The following is a 20088-nucleotide window of genomic DNA, read 5'->3' on the forward strand; positions in this document are numbered from 1 at the left end:
TTCTAGAATTCTGGAAGTTTAGCGAGAATTTCTGTCCATTTACCTAGAAGAGCATTTGTGAGCACTGATACTGGAAAAGAGGGCCTGGCTCAGAATCTGCAGTTTAGTCCCAAAAATATTGGACAGGGTTGTGGTCTGGGCTCCATGCGCATTAGTCATGTTCTTCCTCAACAAATTCACACCTATGGACCTTGGTTTGTGCACTGGGCATAGTCAAACTGCAACAGAAAGGGGCCTTCCCCAAAGTGTTCCCATATACATACATATATATTGGTATGCAGATGCATTAGGAATTCCCTTTGCTGGAACTAAGGGGTCTATGCCAACCCCTGAAAACATATCCAAAATATTATCCCATCTTTACAATTGGCACAATGCAATCTGGCAGGTAACGTTCTCCTGGCATTCTCCAAACCAAGAAATGTCCATCAGATTGCAAGATAAATCAGTAATGGTCCAACCCTCAGCACCCCCGAGATCAGCAGTTTGAATGGGCCACAGAGGTCAGATGAACAGTCTCTTCTTTACGTAGATCGGGATTATCACTTGTAGATCAGAACCCCTGACATTCTGACTCCCACCAATCTAAGACTGACACCCTATCGTAAGGAAAGGCCATCAACTTGTAAAAAAGGTAGATTACCCCTTTAACCAGAAAATAATTCAGATCCTCAAATAAACTTGGCAATTTTTAGAAACAATGGCCTAAATATGTTAGACTATGACGCGTTGGAGGAAAAGTCATATTTCGATATTCAGGTGAAATGCGTGGGCCAGGTATTGATCCACAACATCAACACTGCTGTGTCAATAAAAATCAAATCCTGGCACAAGACTGTTTTGTATAATACAATGAAAGGTCATTGTGAAATGTGTTTATGTAAAAACGGAGCTGTACCTGCATGGGTGATACGGCTGCAGCCGGTGCAGTCCTCACTGGAATCCCACTCAGAGGACTGCGGGGGACTGAATGCACTGGGATGTTAGGACCCCCACCACCTGTTAGAGAAACACACTTTATACTATAGCAACAATATATAAAAAAAAATAATTAGATGTAGAAAAATGCTACAAAGTAAGAATAATTTCATAAATAGAAGGGGTAGACGTTTATTTTAACAAAATCAAGTGAATGAACAAAAGAGAAATTTAAATCCCATGAATAATTGGTGTGACCTTTGCCCTTTGCCTTCCATCAGTTCTTCTCGGCACTTGCAGACAGTTTGTGAAGGGACTTGGCAGGGAGGATGTTCCCACCATCTTGGAGAACTAAGCACAGATCTTCTGTGGATGTAGCCTTAGGCCGGGTTCACACGATGTATTATGGCACGTAATGTGGTACGTAGACGGAGCGGGAGCTTTTGCGGGCTGTATATGCTCCCATTGTTTTTAATCCAAAAAATCACAATCGCAAAATCACGGCCGCAAAATAGTGCCGCGTATACAGTACCGGCTCCCATTGAAAACAATAGGAGCGTATACAGCCCGCAAAAGCTCCGACGATGTCTACGTACCACATTACGTGCCATAATACATCGTGTGAACCCGGCCTTACTTGAATCCTTCTATCTCTTGATGTATTCCAAGGCAGACTGGATGATGCTGAGATCAGGGCTTTGTGGGGATTATATCATCACTTCCAGGACTTCAAAGGGTAAAGGTCACACCAAATATTAATGGGATTTAGATTTATTATTATTATTATTAAGAAAGCAGTTATGTCACAAAAATATTTATGATAGATCCATAGGATAGAGGAATAAATATGAGATCAGGGGGCTTATTTCCCTGGCTGTGCACTCAGCCTGACCACAACTAGACTGAATGTAGGGGTCATTTGGTGGATGAACTGAATGTGAGTGCAGGTCTGTATGTTCACCAAGTGACAGGCCTATCTACAGGGTTGGGCATACGTATGGATACACCCAGATAAAATAGAAGTGGCTGCTGATATCATCTTACTGTTTGTGGCATATTAGTACATGGGAGGGGGAAAACATTTGAGGCCAAGTGACACCCATGGCGCCCATCTGCAAAGCCACCATTTTGGATTCACCTTTACTTTTTTCAATGGGAAGGGGTCACGTGACAAAGGATGTGATAGTATTTACATAATGTGAATATAGTCTATTGATAATCTTACCTTGAGGACCTACATCAAATGATTTGATTAAGGACTTGACCGTAGCGGCATTCTCATTGGAAGTCGTTGACACTTGACCTATACCATGGCTCTGCCATCTGATAGTATTAACTCCATCCACATGTTCTTCACTCAATAATTTTCTGTAAATTGACAAATTGGTTTGTTACAATAATGATCAATACTACGAATGGTTTACCAATGCAAACAGGCACCCAACAAGATGAACCCTGGCTACAGAGACATCGCCAAGTATAAATACAAGAAACATTCCTTGTGCATTATTATTTATAAGACATAACTACATCCAACTGTACTTGTGGGGAGTCGCAGATAGCTTATCTGCAACAGGTCATCTAAATCCGTGTTTTTTTAACTCAGTGAACCGGTAGCTCCATTGCTGAGATATTACCTTTTCCGTAAAGGTGTGAACGGGCTCTTTGGAGCAATGAGTCCATTGCTGGACTCATGATAGCGCTTTACCCGGGGCACAGATCGGGAAAGCCGACAGTGCGCTGAATTCAGCGCACTGTCGGCTTTCCAGCAGTATATAGAACTGCCTGTGCCCAATCTGATGAAAGGTCCTCTTTAAATGGAAGGGAAGCATTCTGCGGTCCCCATCAATGACACTATGGGAAACTCTGCATTGTGCAACACGACACTGTAAACATTATAAAGCAATACAGCTAGTTACTACGCCACACTGCTCTACATGCAATGGGAATAGATGTAAAGAGAGATATCAAACCTCTCGACAAAATGCTTTTATTTTCCATCTACAACTGATTCCCATGTGCAGGAAATGTAGCAGTGTAGACAGAAAGCAGAGCGCCTCGGGGAAGCGGAGACCATTTCCTGCCGATCATTTGTCTACATGAGAAGCAATAAGACTCAGAGTATAATGTGTCCAATTTGGAATTGTACATAGCAGAGATGCTGTAATAATGGACTCTTGGAAAAAAGCTAAATTACCTAAATATCATTTATGATAAAATATTATCATATAATTCAGCTAAAAAGGAGCGCGGAGTGATGTCCATGACCATCTGTGCCATTTATCCTGCACTAGCCCGTGAGTGACAATGAACTCGCCAGTTATCTATGTTGTTATGACTTTGTTAGGGGGTAGAGGGAGAGTGATCTGAGCCCCAGGGCAATTTAGGAGATGTTCCACCAAGACAGCCCATGTCCATATGCCACATTATGGTCCATGCACATGATAGTTAGACAGTAGGACCAAACTATGAGCAGAGGGAGAAAGTTTTGAGTATTGAGTTACTCTTGCACTGACCAAAACACAAAACCAAATATACTCTGCAAAGGTCCCCGCATGGGAATGATACGTCTGTACTTAACCTGAGTGGCTTCACTTCCAGGATATACCTTGTCATAACCCCAAGATAATGCTGAAAAATTGGTAACCACTAAGGCCATGATACACGATTCAATGTTTCTACAGACCCTGCATTTATACTTTATGGGGGGCATGGAATTAAGCCACACAGACACTTGATAAGGGATAAGAGTCAGACCGCTGGGGGTCTGGTGAGGAGGAGAACAGGGAAATGAAAGTCTCCCTGTATGCTCCATGTGAATGAAGAGGCAGTATACTTGTATTTCCAGTGCCCCATTAACTTCTACACTGTAGAATCTACAGGGATACCAGGACAGCATTAACATGGAGCATATAGGGGAATGTCCTGTCTAACCCCCCCCCCTTCCCCGGCAATCTAATACCTCGCTCCTATACTTTAGATAGGGTACAAGTCTTTGGTGGCACAACCCCTTAATCCACCTTAAATCCCTTAAATTCCTCTTCACTTTCCACCATGTGAACCAAGCCTTAATGTTCAAATATTCATTCCACTCACATTTCTAGGGCCAAGAATACCCTGCAGCTTCCCTGGCCAAACCATAATGTTGCCAGGCAGTATATACCGTACCTTACTATAAATCACTGTCAAGTATGATCCCCAGTTACAGATAGAGATTCTCCAGCGAGTAGCCATTATTACTTATCTGGTGCCAAAAATACAAATGGCACCGGTCCCTGTGCCCAATGGGGCTGCCATTCTAATTTTCCCAAATACACATTCACAAATAAGATCTAGCAGAGCTGCATTTGTGAGTATATTTAATACCCAGCTATACTGACAAACTCCACTCCAGTAAGCAGATGGACTCTTAATACATTCGCTGAATATCTCGGCCATTCCTTTTGTGTGTGGAGAAAAACTACTGAGAAAAGTATAAAAGACGGCAACAATAAAGCCAAAAAAAACAAACATTAAAATCTTTAAAGATGAATTGGCTCATTTCACTAGTAATGTGAATGGTCCAGCTAGGACGATGCCAACACTTTCATTAGGAGTAATCCTCTTGGCAGATAGCTGGTTGCTCATAATAAAAGCTCTTAAGACGCCAGTTTTATAAATAGGACGCCTGTTTCCTTATCCTGGAGAGAGTTTACCGAGGCGTCTTTCATTCTGTGTGCTGACCGTGACTGGACAGATTATACGGAAAACCTTTACAGCTTCAACACTCTCTGCACACATCATCATAGAAAGTGGCTCTACCGACACAGTCCTCGCAATGCTGGCCGACATCCCAAGTCTCCTGGATGACACCTACCTTCATTCCAGGAAAACAGGTTAGCTATTCCGAAAAATAGACATATACCGTTCTATCATATTGTCTACTCTAGTTAGTATCAAGAAACATGGTCCGCTCATATTCAAAGAGGACCTTTCAGCACCTTCTCCAAACCCAACTTATTGCATTTTTTTTATGGACGCCTTTTCATTGATTCTGGTATAGTTGGATGTTTTCTCTAGCCCCCATCATTCCTGGGCAATAATTTCTATTAGTTTCAGCACTAGGTTATGAAGATCTCTACTGTCAGATGGGCGGTCCCAGCTGAGGACCACCCACCTGACCATAGGGAGTCTAATTAGCATATCAGTTGCTGAAACTAACAGCACCATTTGCTTAAGAATAGCGAGAGCAAGAGAAAAAATTACAACTGTCCGACACTATCAAAGTATGCCAAAGAAATGAAGTGAGTCCATGTAAAGAAAGGTCGTCTTTAAAGGCGCTCTATCAGCAAAATTATGCCGTATAAGCCCCACATATGCGTGAATAGCCTTTAAAAAGGATATTCAGGCCCCGCTAATCTAATTTTAAACCCCCGTCCCGTTTTAAAATAAAACTATAAAAATATATAGGTAAATCATACCTGAACGTGCACCCTGGGCGGTGATGTGGCGCCATTTTTCTCAATGGCAGTGCTGCCGGAGTGTGCACAGTAGCTCCGCAGGGAGCGCTACTGCGCACGACCCGGATTTCAACCCATTGGCTTTGAACCGCCGGAAGAAGATGAAGATGGAGCCGGGGAAGAGCCAGGACCGGAGGGCGTCGCCGAAAGAAGAAGAAAGAAGATGACGTTGGATTGTGCATCATCACCCAGGGTGCACGTTCAGGTATGATTTACCTATTTTTTTATAGTTTTATTTTAAAACGGGACGGGGGTTTAAAATAAGATTAGCGGTGCCTGAATAGCCTTTTAAAAGCTATTCACGCATATGTGGGGCTCATACAGCAAAATTTTGCTGATAGAGTCCCTTTAAACTAAGGCCCCATGTAGTAGGCTGCAGCAAAGCAGCGCAGTACTTTTTGCAGAAATTGACAGTTTTGGAAATTGCAGTGTGTCCGCTGCATGTATTTTTCCGTAATGTGTGGATGGACTTCGCTAGAATCCCATCCACTATAGAGGAGCTGTAAAACATCGTGTTTTTTTTACCATGGCGTTTCTGCCACGTGGGGCCCTGGCCTTAAAGTGCTTCTGAAGTAACATGGTCTACATACAGATGTAGCTCCTTCAGCCATGTCCATTCCTTGTGTCAACATGTAATGTTCAGGACTATCAGTATGAGAGGATGCTGGGGAAGAGGCCCAAGATGGCGGCTACTCATTCCTTTTTGTGTAACAGTGGCTTTGGCACCAAGTCCTCTTACAGGCCTGAGGGAGACATAGCATTGAGGAGGTCACACCTGAGCATCTGGTGGTAGAGATGTTTTCCCAGAGTACTCCATACCCGGCTTTAGAGGTCCCTTGGTACTCGGTACAAACCAGACACAGGAGACACAGTGGCATCTGAACAGGCAATGCTAAAAGCACAGATTATTTAGCAGAGATTAGTTTTTCAGCAGTGTCCCTATTGGCACCAGACTGTACTAGGGGCCTGCTGTTAGTTAGAGCACCATAAATATGTGGCATAGTGATGATGCCGACACCACTTCTATACCCGTGCCAACAAATATTGGAGGATGAGACTTACTGACAACTGGCCTCCCTCCCATATGATCCCCATGGTGCTATAAAATAATACAACTCATCTGGCAAAAAACAAGCCCCTCATATGTGTATAAATGGAAATGAAGTAGTATTATGTCTGTCTGGACGTGAGGCAAATGTCTTATTGCGGTCCTTCAGAACAAAGTGTTATCAAAAGAATGTCCCAAGATTTCAGTAATAAAAAAAACCCTAAAAACCCCAAAAACTATGTTCTTGACCATAACTTGCTAACAGATCTTTCTCTGGAAAGAATATCCCCATCATACCAGCTATAAGCCTTTATGTTTTCCCATAAAACTGACTGTAAAAGATCACTAAATCCCCTCTGCTCCATCCATGGCAATAAAAACAAGCACAAAGAGAATAAGATATACCAGATGCTTTATTTGTGTAGGAAAATATGTCATTTGCATAACAACAATTTTCTGGCTGCCAAAAACACTGAGGAATTGGCAGCTTACAATCACTTGTTCAGTATTGAAGCACTTCATAAAAATACATTAGGTCCACAGAAACATCTCAGATACATTTAGGAGGGCCAAGTGGAAAAGGAAAAGGTGGTCGATCCATTGGCTTCTTAGGAACTTTGAAATCTTTTTACTACATAAAATAATTTTCAAAAATGTAAATATATAAATGGGTATTAGTAAGAACTTTATAAATTAGGGCAGCGTTGCAACCCACCCACCTTCCCAATAGTGGTTAGCCATAACCAGTCACTGTCATGTCCAGATACACAATTCCAACTACATAAGACTCCACCATTGTAGCCCCCAATCCAAGCAAAGTCCCTGCGAAGGCATTTTGTAACGGTGCGATTTAAAGGCCCGAACAATCCAGCCATCCTTTAGAAAAATCACTTCGATTCAAAATTCGAATTCGCTTCTTGTAGCCAAGAGGGTGGAGAGAAAGCCAAGGATGTGAACCCCTTCACACCCCCTTTGATATCAATCATAACAGACCCAATGAACTTCATGAAACCACATTCTCAGGACTCAGCGCATGCGCCAATGGAGTTCTGTGACAAAGTCAAGATCAGCGTTCAGCAGATTTTTTTCATCACAGGCATATGCACGCCCTGTCTTGAGAATGTGGTTTCAAATGGGACTTTTTCAGGGCTATTGCAGTGGCGCAAAGGAGTGTCAAATACAGCAAAGGGGGGCATGGAGAGCTTGGCTTCTTCAGCTAGCTTTCCACTAAGCCCTGACTTCAAGAAGATAAGGATGGCCCAATTGATCAAGCTTTATAAGGACACCAATGCAGAAGACATACAATGCCCTATCAGGTACGGTGTTTTGCTTGATCATGTTGATAGGTTCCCTTTACATACTCTAGTCGGTAAAAGAATCTTAAGGGGTTCTTTTTGTTTTATTTTTCTTGATAGGATCACAAAGTCCCCCCTGCTAGGACTAAATGTATGATTTCTCTGCAGCCACACCAGGAGGGAGGCGGTCCTAATCAGTGATCGTCAATACATAAATAGCTGTCAATCACGGATTAGCTCCGCCCACCACAGCTCCTACTGCTCTATAACATGCTGCCTGCAGACTGGACAGCATCGTAATCTGACAGGTGTCCAATTTACTATCATTACAGTGACAAAAAAGAATCCCAATCCCTTCTAAGGCACATGTAGATTAGACTGGCTATATGAGATGAGGTGCCGCCTACGGTGGTGATGTGAAACCTGCATACAGTATTGTACAAAAGCTGTAGGCCGATGTGAAGGGAATGAACAAAAGAGAAATTTAAATCCCATCAATATTTGGTGTGACCTTTGCCTTCCATCAGTTTTTCTAGTTACACTTGCAGACAGTTTTTGCAGGAACTCAGCAGGAAGGTTGTTCCAGATATTTTTGAGGAACTAAACACAGATCTTCTGTGGATGTAGGCGTGCTCCAATCCTTCTGTTTCTTCATGTAATCCCAGACAGACTTGAGGATTCCAGGACTACTCCTCTAAAGGGCGGTCACTGTAATTATTGATGGGATTTATATTTGTCTTTCGTTAATTGACAAAAACTTAAAGGGATTCTACCATTAAAACTTTTTTGTGTGTGTGTGTGGATAACACGTCGGAATAGCCTTTAGAAAGGCTATATGTCTCTTACCTTTAGACGTGGTCTCCGCCGCGCCGTTCCTCAGAAATACCGTTTTTTACCGGTATGCAACTGAGTTCTGTCGCAGCGATGGGGGCGGGCCCCAGCACTCAAACAGCGATGGTGCCGTCCCCACCGCTGTCAGAGAAGTGTCTCCAGCGCCGCCTCCTTCTTCGTTCGCAGCGCCATGTTCAATGTCTTCTTCTGGCGCAGGCTCGTAACCTAGCAGAGCAGACTGCACAGGCCACAGGAAAATGGCCGCTAACAGTACTGTGCTAGCGGCCATTTTCCCGTGACCTGTGCGCCTGCTCTTCTAGAAGTTACGAGCCTGCGCCAGAAGACATTGAACATGACGCGGCAGATGAAGGAGGCGGCGGCGCTTGGAGACACTTCTCTGGCAGCGGTGGGCACGCCTTCATCGCTGTTTGAGCGCTGGGGCCCGCCCCCATCGCTGCAGGACAACTCATTTGCATACTGGTAAAAACCGGTATTTCTAAGGAACAGCGCAGCAGAGACCACATCTAAAGGTAAGAGACGAATAGCCTTTCTAAAGGTTATTCTGACGTCTTATCCACACACAAAAAAAGTTTTAATGGTAGAATCCCTTTAAAGCATTCTTACTTTGTGGCACTTGTTCCACACCAGCCTAAAACTTATGAACACTGCTGTATGTTGGATACCTTTATCTCTCTATAACATTGTCTCTCTATAACTGTGCTGGAAAGCTGTTGACCTGTGCTTTGCCCAATCATCTGCTTGACTGCATGATCTCCCCTCCTTATTTAGTATTTACAGCATTATATGTTTGGTGACTAAATAGATTTATGATACTCTGCAGTCCAAGGAAGAGAAATGACAGGCTACTGGAAGTTAAGGAAGATGCTACTTTTCACCCTAAGGCTTTCACAACTGCACAGAGTCTCCGTTGGAGACTTTGACACGGTGTCCGACAAAAAAAGCAGAGGAAAATGTGTCATGGGGTCCGCAGGGCTCTCTGTTGTTCGTATCCCCTGACGGACCTGAACAATAGAATCCGACGACAGTGTGAACCTAGCATTAGAAGATACAATATACAGTATTGTATTATACAAGTATAAAATAAATAACAGGTATATGGCCGGTGTAAGTGAACCAGTCAGAGAGATCACAGTAGTAAAATGCAGTTACAATAGTTTTTGACCATGCACATTTGCAAAGAATAGTACAGTGTGATACCTACTAACATGAAGTTACTAAGCAGGGCGCATTCCCAGCTACACAGAACAAGAGCTGCATTTTGACTACGAAACTTGTCACCAGTTTACTCTAGGTTCACATTTGCGCTCGGGTTTCCGTTCTTTGGGTCCTGAAAACCAGATACCCAATCTGCTTAATAAGCAGTTACCTGCGGGTAAACTATTAAGGGGTCCGTCTGAAAAATTCAGAGAGAAAACCGCTTACAGGAATTTTCAAGCATATTTGCGGATGGAATCCCCTAAAGGAATCCAGGCACAGCTGTGAACCGAGCCTTACTTGGTGGGTCTCAGTACTGACACAATAATGGGTCCCAATTACACCAGGGCCTCAAGGGTCCAGCAACTAACAACCCGCATCGAGGTGAATCTGGATCCAATCACTTATGGTAAATGCTGTTTTTTTATGATCTAATTTTTAAGTTTTTATTCACATATAAAAAATGACACTTTTTTGATTATTAATGCACCAATACTCAATAAAATAATAAAGTTTACAAAGAAATTCCAAGTAGACAAATACATTTTCTCTTATGGGCCCAAGATAACCCAGAGACATAGAAAGGATCCTATGATCAGCCAATGCAGCATTCTAATCACAGTTTAGGCTTTGTTCACATTAGCATTACATGATCCATAACAGCTGCACCAATTTTGTTTTTAAGTGGATGGAGAAGTAATTTGTCTGGGCCCCATAGACTTCAAAGATGTCTATTGTGCTATTCTTGTCATCAAGACTACAGGAAACCCTGAACATTCTGCTAAGGAGGACCTGGCGCCATGATGACATACATCACCTAATAGGCGCTGTCACCCTCAGCATCTTGGTATTTTATTTATCCAAATCTGTTCAGCTATTCCAAAGATATAAGCTCTTCTAGTGTTGAAGCAAATGTATACTAGACAAGTGGGGCATAACAATGTGGTTTCTCTGGGGACAGGGCCTCTGCGTGCTATAAGTCGGGGAGTCTTACCGCCCACTTGACCACCTGCCAAACATCTTCCCTCTACTATCAACACCCATAGAAGTGTTTATATTTCTTCCAGCAAATATGGGAGTTTCTAGACCATATATCTAGATTGGCCCTTTGGGGTAGGTGGATATACAGATATAGGGGGCATTCTACCTCCTAATAGACAGCAATACCACCGCCCCTGTCTGATCTACCTTTACACATTTTTTAACTCAAATAAAAAGGTGAGTCTATTTCCCTTGGCTACAATGACTTTCTAATGTTCACAGATGTAAAATTCTGATTTTCGCTACAAATTCATAAAATAAATTATATTCCTTAAAGGGATTGTCCATGAATAGGAATGAAAGTCCCCTGTCCTCCTGGTCAGTGGGGTTTTGAGCATTAGGCCCCCTACTAATCTGCAAGTTATCCCCTATCCTATGGACTTCTTTAACTACAGCAATAAACAGAAAATTACTATATATTTGACCTGTATACCATCGGCCTTTAAAGGAAGTCTAACAAGTCCTCCACCCATATTAAACCCCCATGTCCCTGAGCACATTACAGTGATAAACCATATAGCTCTGTTATGTATGTCACTTCTGTAGATCTGGAGAAAGCCAATTTGAAATCTTATGCAAATAGGGCAATTGGTGCACTGGGGGCGGGCATTCAGCTCCCTAGAGCACTGCTCTTGCTGCTCAAGTGGAATGGGTGATGTCATAGCAGTGGGAGGTTCAACTTTTACTGAAAGGGGTGGCACAGAGATGGTAGGGTTAAAGGGGTTGTCCCATCACAAGGATCCTATCTATACTGCTAATTTATGTGGATTTAAGATTTTTCCTAAATGCATTGCTTTATCAAAACTGCTTTGTTTGGCCGCTATCTTAATTTATTCACTTCATTGTTTACACTCCGTTTCTATGGCCCTTGGGATTATCTGCTCATTTGTCAAGTGATGTAGCTGCCTGCTCTCAGGGGGGAGGGAGGGGCTGGGAGCAGCTCTGAGATGTTTGTGTCTTTTAAGTAGTGGAGCTTCTTAGAGAACTCCTGGATTTCTGAGCTCTTATCAGACGGTTTAATTGAATTTGGCTGATAAGGGCTGAGATAGGGAGTCCGTTACCTCTGTATGTAATACAAACTGACTCAAATCCAGCTCTGCTTCATCAGCTTCACACTGTGCTAATTCATTTACAACCAATCCCGTACAAGTGAAACCCCGCCCACCTTTGTGCCGAGAAAAGCAGGAAGTGAAGAGAGCACAACAGCCTGCAGGTTAGTGAACAAGCATCATGGGAATATCCCTTTAAATGGCAATAAAAGTGCTCCATGGAATTGAAGTCCCGCCCCCAGTGCACCAACTACCCGCATTTGCATAACACTTGAAAGGTTTTTTTTCTCCAAAACTACAAAAGTGACATCCCTAACAGACGTACAATGTTTATTACTGAAATGTGCTCCGTAACACAGTGGTGAAAGCTGAATAAGGCAGACTCCCTTTAAATAGACAGCCTTTGCTTTACTGCCATTGTAAACATGTACAGAACTGCAATTAAAAACTGCATGCAGTACAAAAAGCATTGTGTAAATGCATCCTTATACATTCATTTGTCTGTTATCCATTAGAACCCAAATACTTAAAATTAAAGAGATATACTCTGTATAATAAGCCTTACTGCTGTCTATAGTGCAATATCGCAGATAGTGGGAATGGTACAGAAGACATCCAATCACCATCTAACACTGACATCTAGTGGTTGGAAATGGCATTACAGAGTGACTGCTATACTGTATGATATACTGTATATGTATATATAGTGAGAGAAATTAAAGAGAGAATGACCAAAGAAACCTAACCCAAAGCGTTACATGAGCACAAACATCTATATTTCTATAGATGACCAGACTCCAAGATAACAAAATAGCAGCACTGCTGGAAATACAGTGTAACGAAACATATGCAGAACACAATGTTTGCTCATGGCGTGACCCTCTGCAGTTTCCTGTTATTGTAATCCCTTTCAATGCAATGATACTACATAAGAGAACACTAAATATATGGCTGAGATTGGGATGACTGGCTAAAGTCCACAGTTGTCAGTGAGCGGCCTCAAGCTGGGTCCACGGCTCCGTATTCGTCCCATTGCTAGCTTGCACAGGCAGCATAACTGCAAAAATAGAGCACATGTGTCATGGGCGATCACACGCAGAGAAGGCAGGTATTAAAGTCATGTGATAGGTAAGACGAGGACGCCATACTTGTTACAATCAGATAGTAATAACAGCTAGAGAAGCCCTAGGCAGGTCAGGATGGGCATACATTGGCCACAATAAGCAAACAGGTAGCTAGACAGGGACGTAAAGTAAGCACAAATGTGTCAAAACGGACAAAAAGGGCTTATTGCACAAACAAACGGGACAACAAATTTTACATGAGGCTCTATAGTCACTGCAGTCTATTAAAACATGGGAAGGCACAGTGACTTGATGGTTAACACTCCTGCCCTGTAACACTACTGGGGAATAATCCAGAGGTCCTGCAAGTTTACAACGTCTCCTTTTAAGCATTTTATCCCATACTTGTCATATTGTATATCATGTCCTACCGGTACGCAACATGTTATAGAGCAGGGGGCTGAGCAGATGGAGATATAGGTTCATGGAAAAAGATTCAGTCTAACTTGTATTTTATTTATTCGATACTTAGGTGTCCAGTGGGCGGTCCTAACAGTGACTGTCAGCCTTCCCTGTATACCTCTGCTTACAGAGATATCGGTCAGTCACTAATAAGGACCACCCACTGGACTCCTAAGTATAGAAAGAGCAGGGGTTAAAGGAACATAATATAAGTTATACTGAAAGTTTTTGCCCAGAATTACACATCAGTCTCCTAAGCTGCTCCTGTTCTATAACATGCTGCCCATACACTGGTTTACACATGACAGGCTCCCTAAATATGTGAGATGGGAACTCAGAATAGGAGTTGCATTGGTGATAGGGACTAATGTGAATGTATCCTATGTAGCGAGCTACAAGGCTCTGTTCATACTGACAGATTCCCAACAAGTCCTAGCAGATCACATTGACTTATAACGGATCACCGCTTTTTCTGACAGCAAGAATAGTGCTAGTGTGAACAGAGTCTAAAGATAACTAAGGGGGGAGTTCATACTACCGTTACTTATGTCCGTTTCTGTCTTCCATTACAGGAAGACAGCAACGGACATTTAACTGTCACATTTCTGAGTCCGTTCCCATTGACACTAATGTAAACAACATGATGGACGCTAGCTTCTTGGACGCATCACTTTATCTCCCGTAATAAAAATAAACAAGCATTGGGAACAGACACAGAATCAGTCTGTGACCCTTCTCTGTGACAAGTTTAATGTCCGTTGCTGTCATCCTATGACAGAAGACAGCAATGGCCATTAGTCACAGGAGTGTGAACTCCCCCTAATAACGATAAACTTATGCTAAGTTCAGCTTCATTTCAGTCTGTCATAGGATCAGAACAACAGACTGAAAACTAATATAATGATGGATGCAAGTGGAGCGCATTCTGTCTGCGGCTGTCATCATTCACTGTATTATTAAAGCAAGATACAAGATAAAGTCCTGCACACAATTTTATCTTCTGTCAAAATCAGTAACAAACCAGATGGAAAGAAGCTTCCATCTTGTATTTTACATTACAGTGCATGATGACGGATGCAGATTTTCAGTCCGTTGTGGTGATCCTATGACAGAGAAAGAAGGAAATTAAGTGTATGTGAACTTAGTCTAAGTAATAATTCCAGAACATAATATTAATATTATTAATGTAGCATTACTGCAGCAGTTTACAGCTGTGATAGTAGCGGGTTTTAATCTTTCCATTTAAAAGGGTTTTCCACATAATTTTTAAATTGCTATTAGTGATGTGCTTGGTCACATGGCTGAGAATACACAGCCCAAGCCTGCATGGGGGTCACATGACATCACAAAGTAGTACACCATGTCACAGAGTTTAGACAGCAGGGGTTAGAGGCAGGATGACTATTGGGGAATTGCATATTTTTATTTTTTATAATTTTATATTATGTTTATTTTATGGAGGTTTTGTATATTAATAATGATCTCCCCTTTCAGGTTTATTTTATTAAGGCGTTATGGTCACTAAAAGTGAGTGTGGATAAGGCCAGATACAATTAACAATAACTACGATGTCATTTGGGGAATTCAATGGTTACGGTTCAAATAATTTGCAACATTTTTTAATGAAAAATTCCAATGAAGACCTTGGCATTGATCATGGCAACTAAACTGGTATATTGGCCACCCCTTTAATTGTTTGGTCCATATTATCCCGTATAACCACTGTCTCTACACTTGTACTGTATATGTAGCATTATTCTCCATATAGTAACTGTTATTACACCAGCAGGCCCAAGGGAGACCATTCTAAACTGACAACCAACATGGCTACTTTTTCTGCTGTCAATTTTAGAATGGCTGCCATGACTAAAAGTGGAAAGCCAGTATCTGTGTGGGTAACCCAAAGTGCTGCTCCGTCTTCTAATTTACTAAAATATGAAAACTTTATGCTTTATAAAGAGTTCCATGTTTTCGCCCCTGAATCATGACAACCTATATAGCAGTAACTGCAAAGTTGTCACATAAGCTGCAGACTCCAGAAAGAAGCTCCAGGCCTCCAATGCAAAATCTGTGACATGGCCCTTCACCTAGTACGAGCCATTTATATAGAGTCTTATAAGGAGGCCATTGGCATTGTGGTACCAGGAAAAAGAAGAGTCTGCTAACTTTGAACACCATGGACATAAAGTTTGGCACTTAAAATGTAATCTGGCAGGTCAAAATGGGACAATAAGCCAGGCATAGGTCCTTACTGACCAGGGGTTTAGTGTCCCAAATATGACTGTTGTAACTGTCTGTGCCCACATCACCATCTCATCAGACTCATCCCAAATCCCCTCTGCGCTTGCCCAGTTGTTCAGTAAAGCCAAGGAAGTCTGGCGCATGCGCACTAAAGCTTCACTGAAGACTATGTGAGAGTACAGATGCTGGGTAAGTATTAAGGTTTTTTTTTCTCTCTTTTCTTTTATGTGGGCACGGATTGTGTTACAACAGGGCTATTCGGAAACTGAACCACTAGGCCATATGGACCTGTTTTTGATTTAGTGTTCCAAGTTGACCTGACAAGTTCCCTTTGACTTCCTAGAAGGAAAATAAAATTAAGAAAAACCTTTTTCAGATTACATTAATTATATTTTTGCGCCTGTCTTTAAGGCCTATTTAGTAACATATTTACGCCTTGTGTCCTTTTTCCAGCATCTTACCTCTGTTTTGTGTTGCTTTCTTCAGAATGTAATTTGTCGGTTTGCAGGAGATCTCGAACCTTGAGCATCTTTTTCCCCCTTAACAGCAGAAGGATGACATCAGATAAGACGAGCCGAGGAAGAATGTCCTATACAGGAGGCTTATGTGATGAAGGCTATACACTACACTTGGCCAAAAAGCAACCCTCAGGCTGAGTTCACAACATCCTTAGGTCATTTGCAGATTTTCTGCAGGATTTCGAAACAGATTTCATAATAAAGTATTTATTTTCAAATCCCCTATTCCCACACAACAGGTTTCTTCCTATATGGATTCTTTAAGCCATTGCATGGCTAATATTTTGCAGATTTGCTTCTGTGCTCACACTTATGATGCGTGACAAACTGATATCCATGATAAACTAGCTAGTGAATAGAAGAGGAGCAGAAGAAGCAAATAGATCAAACTTAAAGGGGTATTCCTAATTCATGGCTTTATTGCATATCCATAGATGTCTGATAGATAGAGGTTGGGGGTCCCACCACTGGGACCCTGACTTACTGTGAGAAAAGGGGTACCATGCCAAAAAAGTGAGTGCTTGTTACATTAGTTACAATAGAGAACAGCTTGGCCTCTTCTTATAACACCTATAAGCCCCAATGGGGGCCTCTCCTTTGATTTTAAAGGAGTCCTCTAGGACATTACTTGTTGGCTAACTTTTATGCCCCGTTCCCACGGAGTAACGCGCCGCTCATTTAGACACATAAACACGTGTCAGAGTGTGGCGCTTCAAAACAGATCCCATTGACTTCAATGGGTGCCGGCTTAAACGCGCTACACATTGAAATCAATGGGTTATAAAGCCTCCCATTGATTTCAATATGTAGCGCACGTAAGTCGGCACCCATTGAAGTCAATGGGATCTGTTTTGAAGCGCCTCGCCCTGACACGCGTTTACATGTCTAAATGAGCGGCGCGTTACTCCGTGAGAACGGGGCCTTAAGCATCACTTTACCGAAACAAGCTGTTGCACTGAGCATCGTTGTGATAGCAGCGTCCTATTCATTGTGCTGATGCTGATGTATTCTATCCAAAGCAGCCACTGTCGGCCATATAATAATCCGCCTATTATTCATTTATTACATATCCTATGGATAAACCATTAGGCTCCATTCACACTGAGTAACGCTGGAGTTTTTTGTGCTTATTTTGGCACGTAGCAAACGCGGCGCAAATGCGGCGCTACGTGCCAAAATAAGCACAAAAACCGCCAGCGTTACTCAGTGTGAATGGAGCCTAAATGTCGCATATGCATATACCCCTTTAAATTCCTTCAATTTGGTACCTGATGGTTTGGAAATTCTGAAAGGGTCTATCTTGTTCTATATCCTTTTAAGTAAATGTTATATAGTTTTCTATTAGGGTATAAGGACATAATTCTTCAGGCTGATCGCGTTGTCTACGGAGCTATGATAGTAAATAACCCAAAGAATCCCAAGCAAAAATATTAGAAACAAAAACTGCAAAAATCATAATTAGAGATGAGCGAACACTAAAATGTTCGAGGTTCGAAATTCGATTCGAACAGCCGCTCAATGTTCGAGTGTTCGAATGGGTTTCGAACCCCATTATAGTCTATGGGGAACATAAACTCGTTAAGGGGGAAACCCAAATTCGTGTCTGGAGGGTCACCAAGTCCACTATGACACCCCAGGAAATGATACCAACACCCTGGAATGACACTGGGACAGCAGGGGAAGCATGTCTGGGGGCATAAAAGTCACTTTATTTCATGGAAATCCCTGTCAGTTTGCGATTTTCGCAAGCTAACTTTTCTCCATAGAAATACATTGGCCAGTGCTGATTGGCCAGAGTACGGAACTCGACCAATCAGCGCTGGCTCTGCTGGAGGAGGCGGAGTCTAAGATCGCTTCACACCAGTCTCCATTCAGGTCCGACCTTAGACTCCGCCTCCTCCGGCAGAGCCAGCACTGATTGGCCGAAGGCTGGCCAATGCATTCCTATGCGAATGCAGAGACTTAGCAGTGCTGAGCCAGTTCTGCTCAACTACACATCTGATGCACACTCGGCACTGCTACATCAGATGTAGCAATCTGATGTAGCAGAGCCGAGGGTGCACTAGAACCCCTGTGCAAACTCAGTTCACGCTAATAGAATGCATTGGCCAGCGCTGATTGGCCAATGCATTCTATTAGCCCGATGAAGTAGAGCTGAATGTGTGTGCTAAGCACACACATTCAGCTCTACTTCATCGGGCTAATAGAATGCATTGGCCAGCGCTGATTGGACAGAGTACGGAACTCGACCAATCAGCGCTGGCTCTGCTGGAGGAGGCGGAGTCTAAGATCGCTCCACACCAGTCTCCATTCAGGTCCGACCTTAGACTCCGCCTCCTCCAGCAGAGCCAGCGCTGATTGGCCGAATTCCGTACTCTGGCCAATCAGCACTGGCTAATGCATTGTATTGGCGTGATGAAGCAGTGCTGAATGTGTGTGCTTAGCACACACATTCAGCTCTACTTCATCGGGCTAATAGAATGCATTGGCCAATCAGCGCTGGCCAATGCATTCTATTAGCTTGATGAAGCAGAGTGTGCACAAGGGTTCAAGCGCATCCTCGGCTCTGATGTAGCAGAGCCGAGGCTGCACAAGGGTTCAAGCGCACCCTCGGCTCTGATGTAGCAGAGCCGAGGCTGCACAAGGGTTCAAGCGCACCCTCGGCTCTGATGTAGTAGAGCCGAGGGTGCGCTTGAACCCTTGTGCAGCCTCGGCTCTGCTACATCAGAGCCGAGGGTGCGCTTGAACCCTTGTGCACACTCTGCTTCATCAAGCTAATAGAATGCATTGGCCAGCGCTGATTGAAGCAGAGCTGAATCTGTGTGCTTAGCTCAACTACTCCACCGGTGTAGGTGAGCTAAACACACACATTCAGCACTGCTTCATCACGCCAATAGAATGCATTGGCCAGCACTGATTGGCCAGAGTACGGAATTCGGCCAATCAGCGCTGGCCAATGCATCCCTATGGGAAAAAGTTTATCTCACAAAAATCACAATTACACACCCGATAGAGCCCCAAAAAGTTATTTTTAATAACATTACCCCCTAAATAAAGGTTATCCCTAGCTATCTCTGCCTGTACAGCTATCCCTGTCTCATAGTCACAAAGTTCACATTCTCATATGACCCGGATTTGAAATCCACTATTCGTCTAAAATGGAGGTCACCTGATTTCGGCAGCCAATGACTTTTTCCAATTTTTTTCAATGCCCCCGGTGTCGTAGTTCCTGTCCCACCTCCCCTGCGCTGTTATTGGTGCAAAAAAGGCGCCAGGGAAGGTGGGAGGGGAATCGAATTTTGGCGCACTTTACCACACGGTGTTCGATTCGATTCGAACATGGCGAACACCCTGATATCCGATCGAACATGTGTTCGATAGAACACTGTTCGCTCATCTCTAATCATAATAAAAAAACACAAAGTAATAAATGACGGCGAGTCTGAATCTTGCTTCAGTCCTGCTTGTTTGCACAACTAATTGCAGACTTATCTGTGCTTTGGTCAATGTTAAACTCGATATATTTGTGGAGAGATTTGGGTAATGAAGAAATAAGGATTATAATAGGAGGCAGAGTGAAATACCATTAGTGGCGGCTTATGGTTCTGCTTATTAATACGGAGACAGTAACACAAGGCTGTATATTTTAAGGGAAACAAAATATGCAACCATCACCCCGACAAATACATGGCAGAAAATGCCGTCTCTACTAAGATTACCCGACCATGCGCCGCGCTTAGACCACCCTAGCTATTCTGTATCACTTAAATCCTGTTTCCAGAACGTCTGCCCGTCTGTCTCCCAATGACTAGAGCGGGAGAAAACTGATACATAAAATAAATAGGAACCAAGACATTGGGACATATTTATCAATACTGGTGAACTTTGCAGAGTCTACAACTAAGAA

General features: G+C 42.9%; 1 protein-coding gene across 4 annotated transcripts in view; it reads right to left on the minus strand.

Moving 5' to 3' along the window:
* The window catches only part of SPECC1 (sperm antigen with calponin homology and coiled-coil domains 1), a 260851-nt gene that overhangs the window by 76485 nt on the left and 164278 nt on the right, over positions 1 to 20088 (minus strand). For 2 of the 4 annotated variants that reach the window (XM_075263737.1, XM_075263738.1), the window contains 2 exons: positions 2144 to 2286; positions 899 to 999 (listed from right to left, as the gene is read on the minus strand). In XM_075263737.1, coding sequence (XP_075119838.1) covers positions 899 to 999; positions 2144 to 2286 — 244 coding nt within the window. Of the gene's footprint in view, positions 1 to 898; positions 1000 to 2143; positions 2287 to 12343; positions 12954 to 16124; positions 16203 to 20088 lie in introns of those variants that run through there. The other 2 variants (XM_075263739.1, XM_075263740.1) reach the window with 2 other exon arrangements.

This window comes from Leptodactylus fuscus, chromosome 2 (assembly GCF_031893055.1).
Source record: "Leptodactylus fuscus isolate aLepFus1 chromosome 2, aLepFus1.hap2, whole genome shotgun sequence".
In the NCBI taxonomy this organism is placed as follows: Eukaryota; Metazoa; Chordata; class Amphibia; order Anura; family Leptodactylidae; genus Leptodactylus; species Leptodactylus fuscus.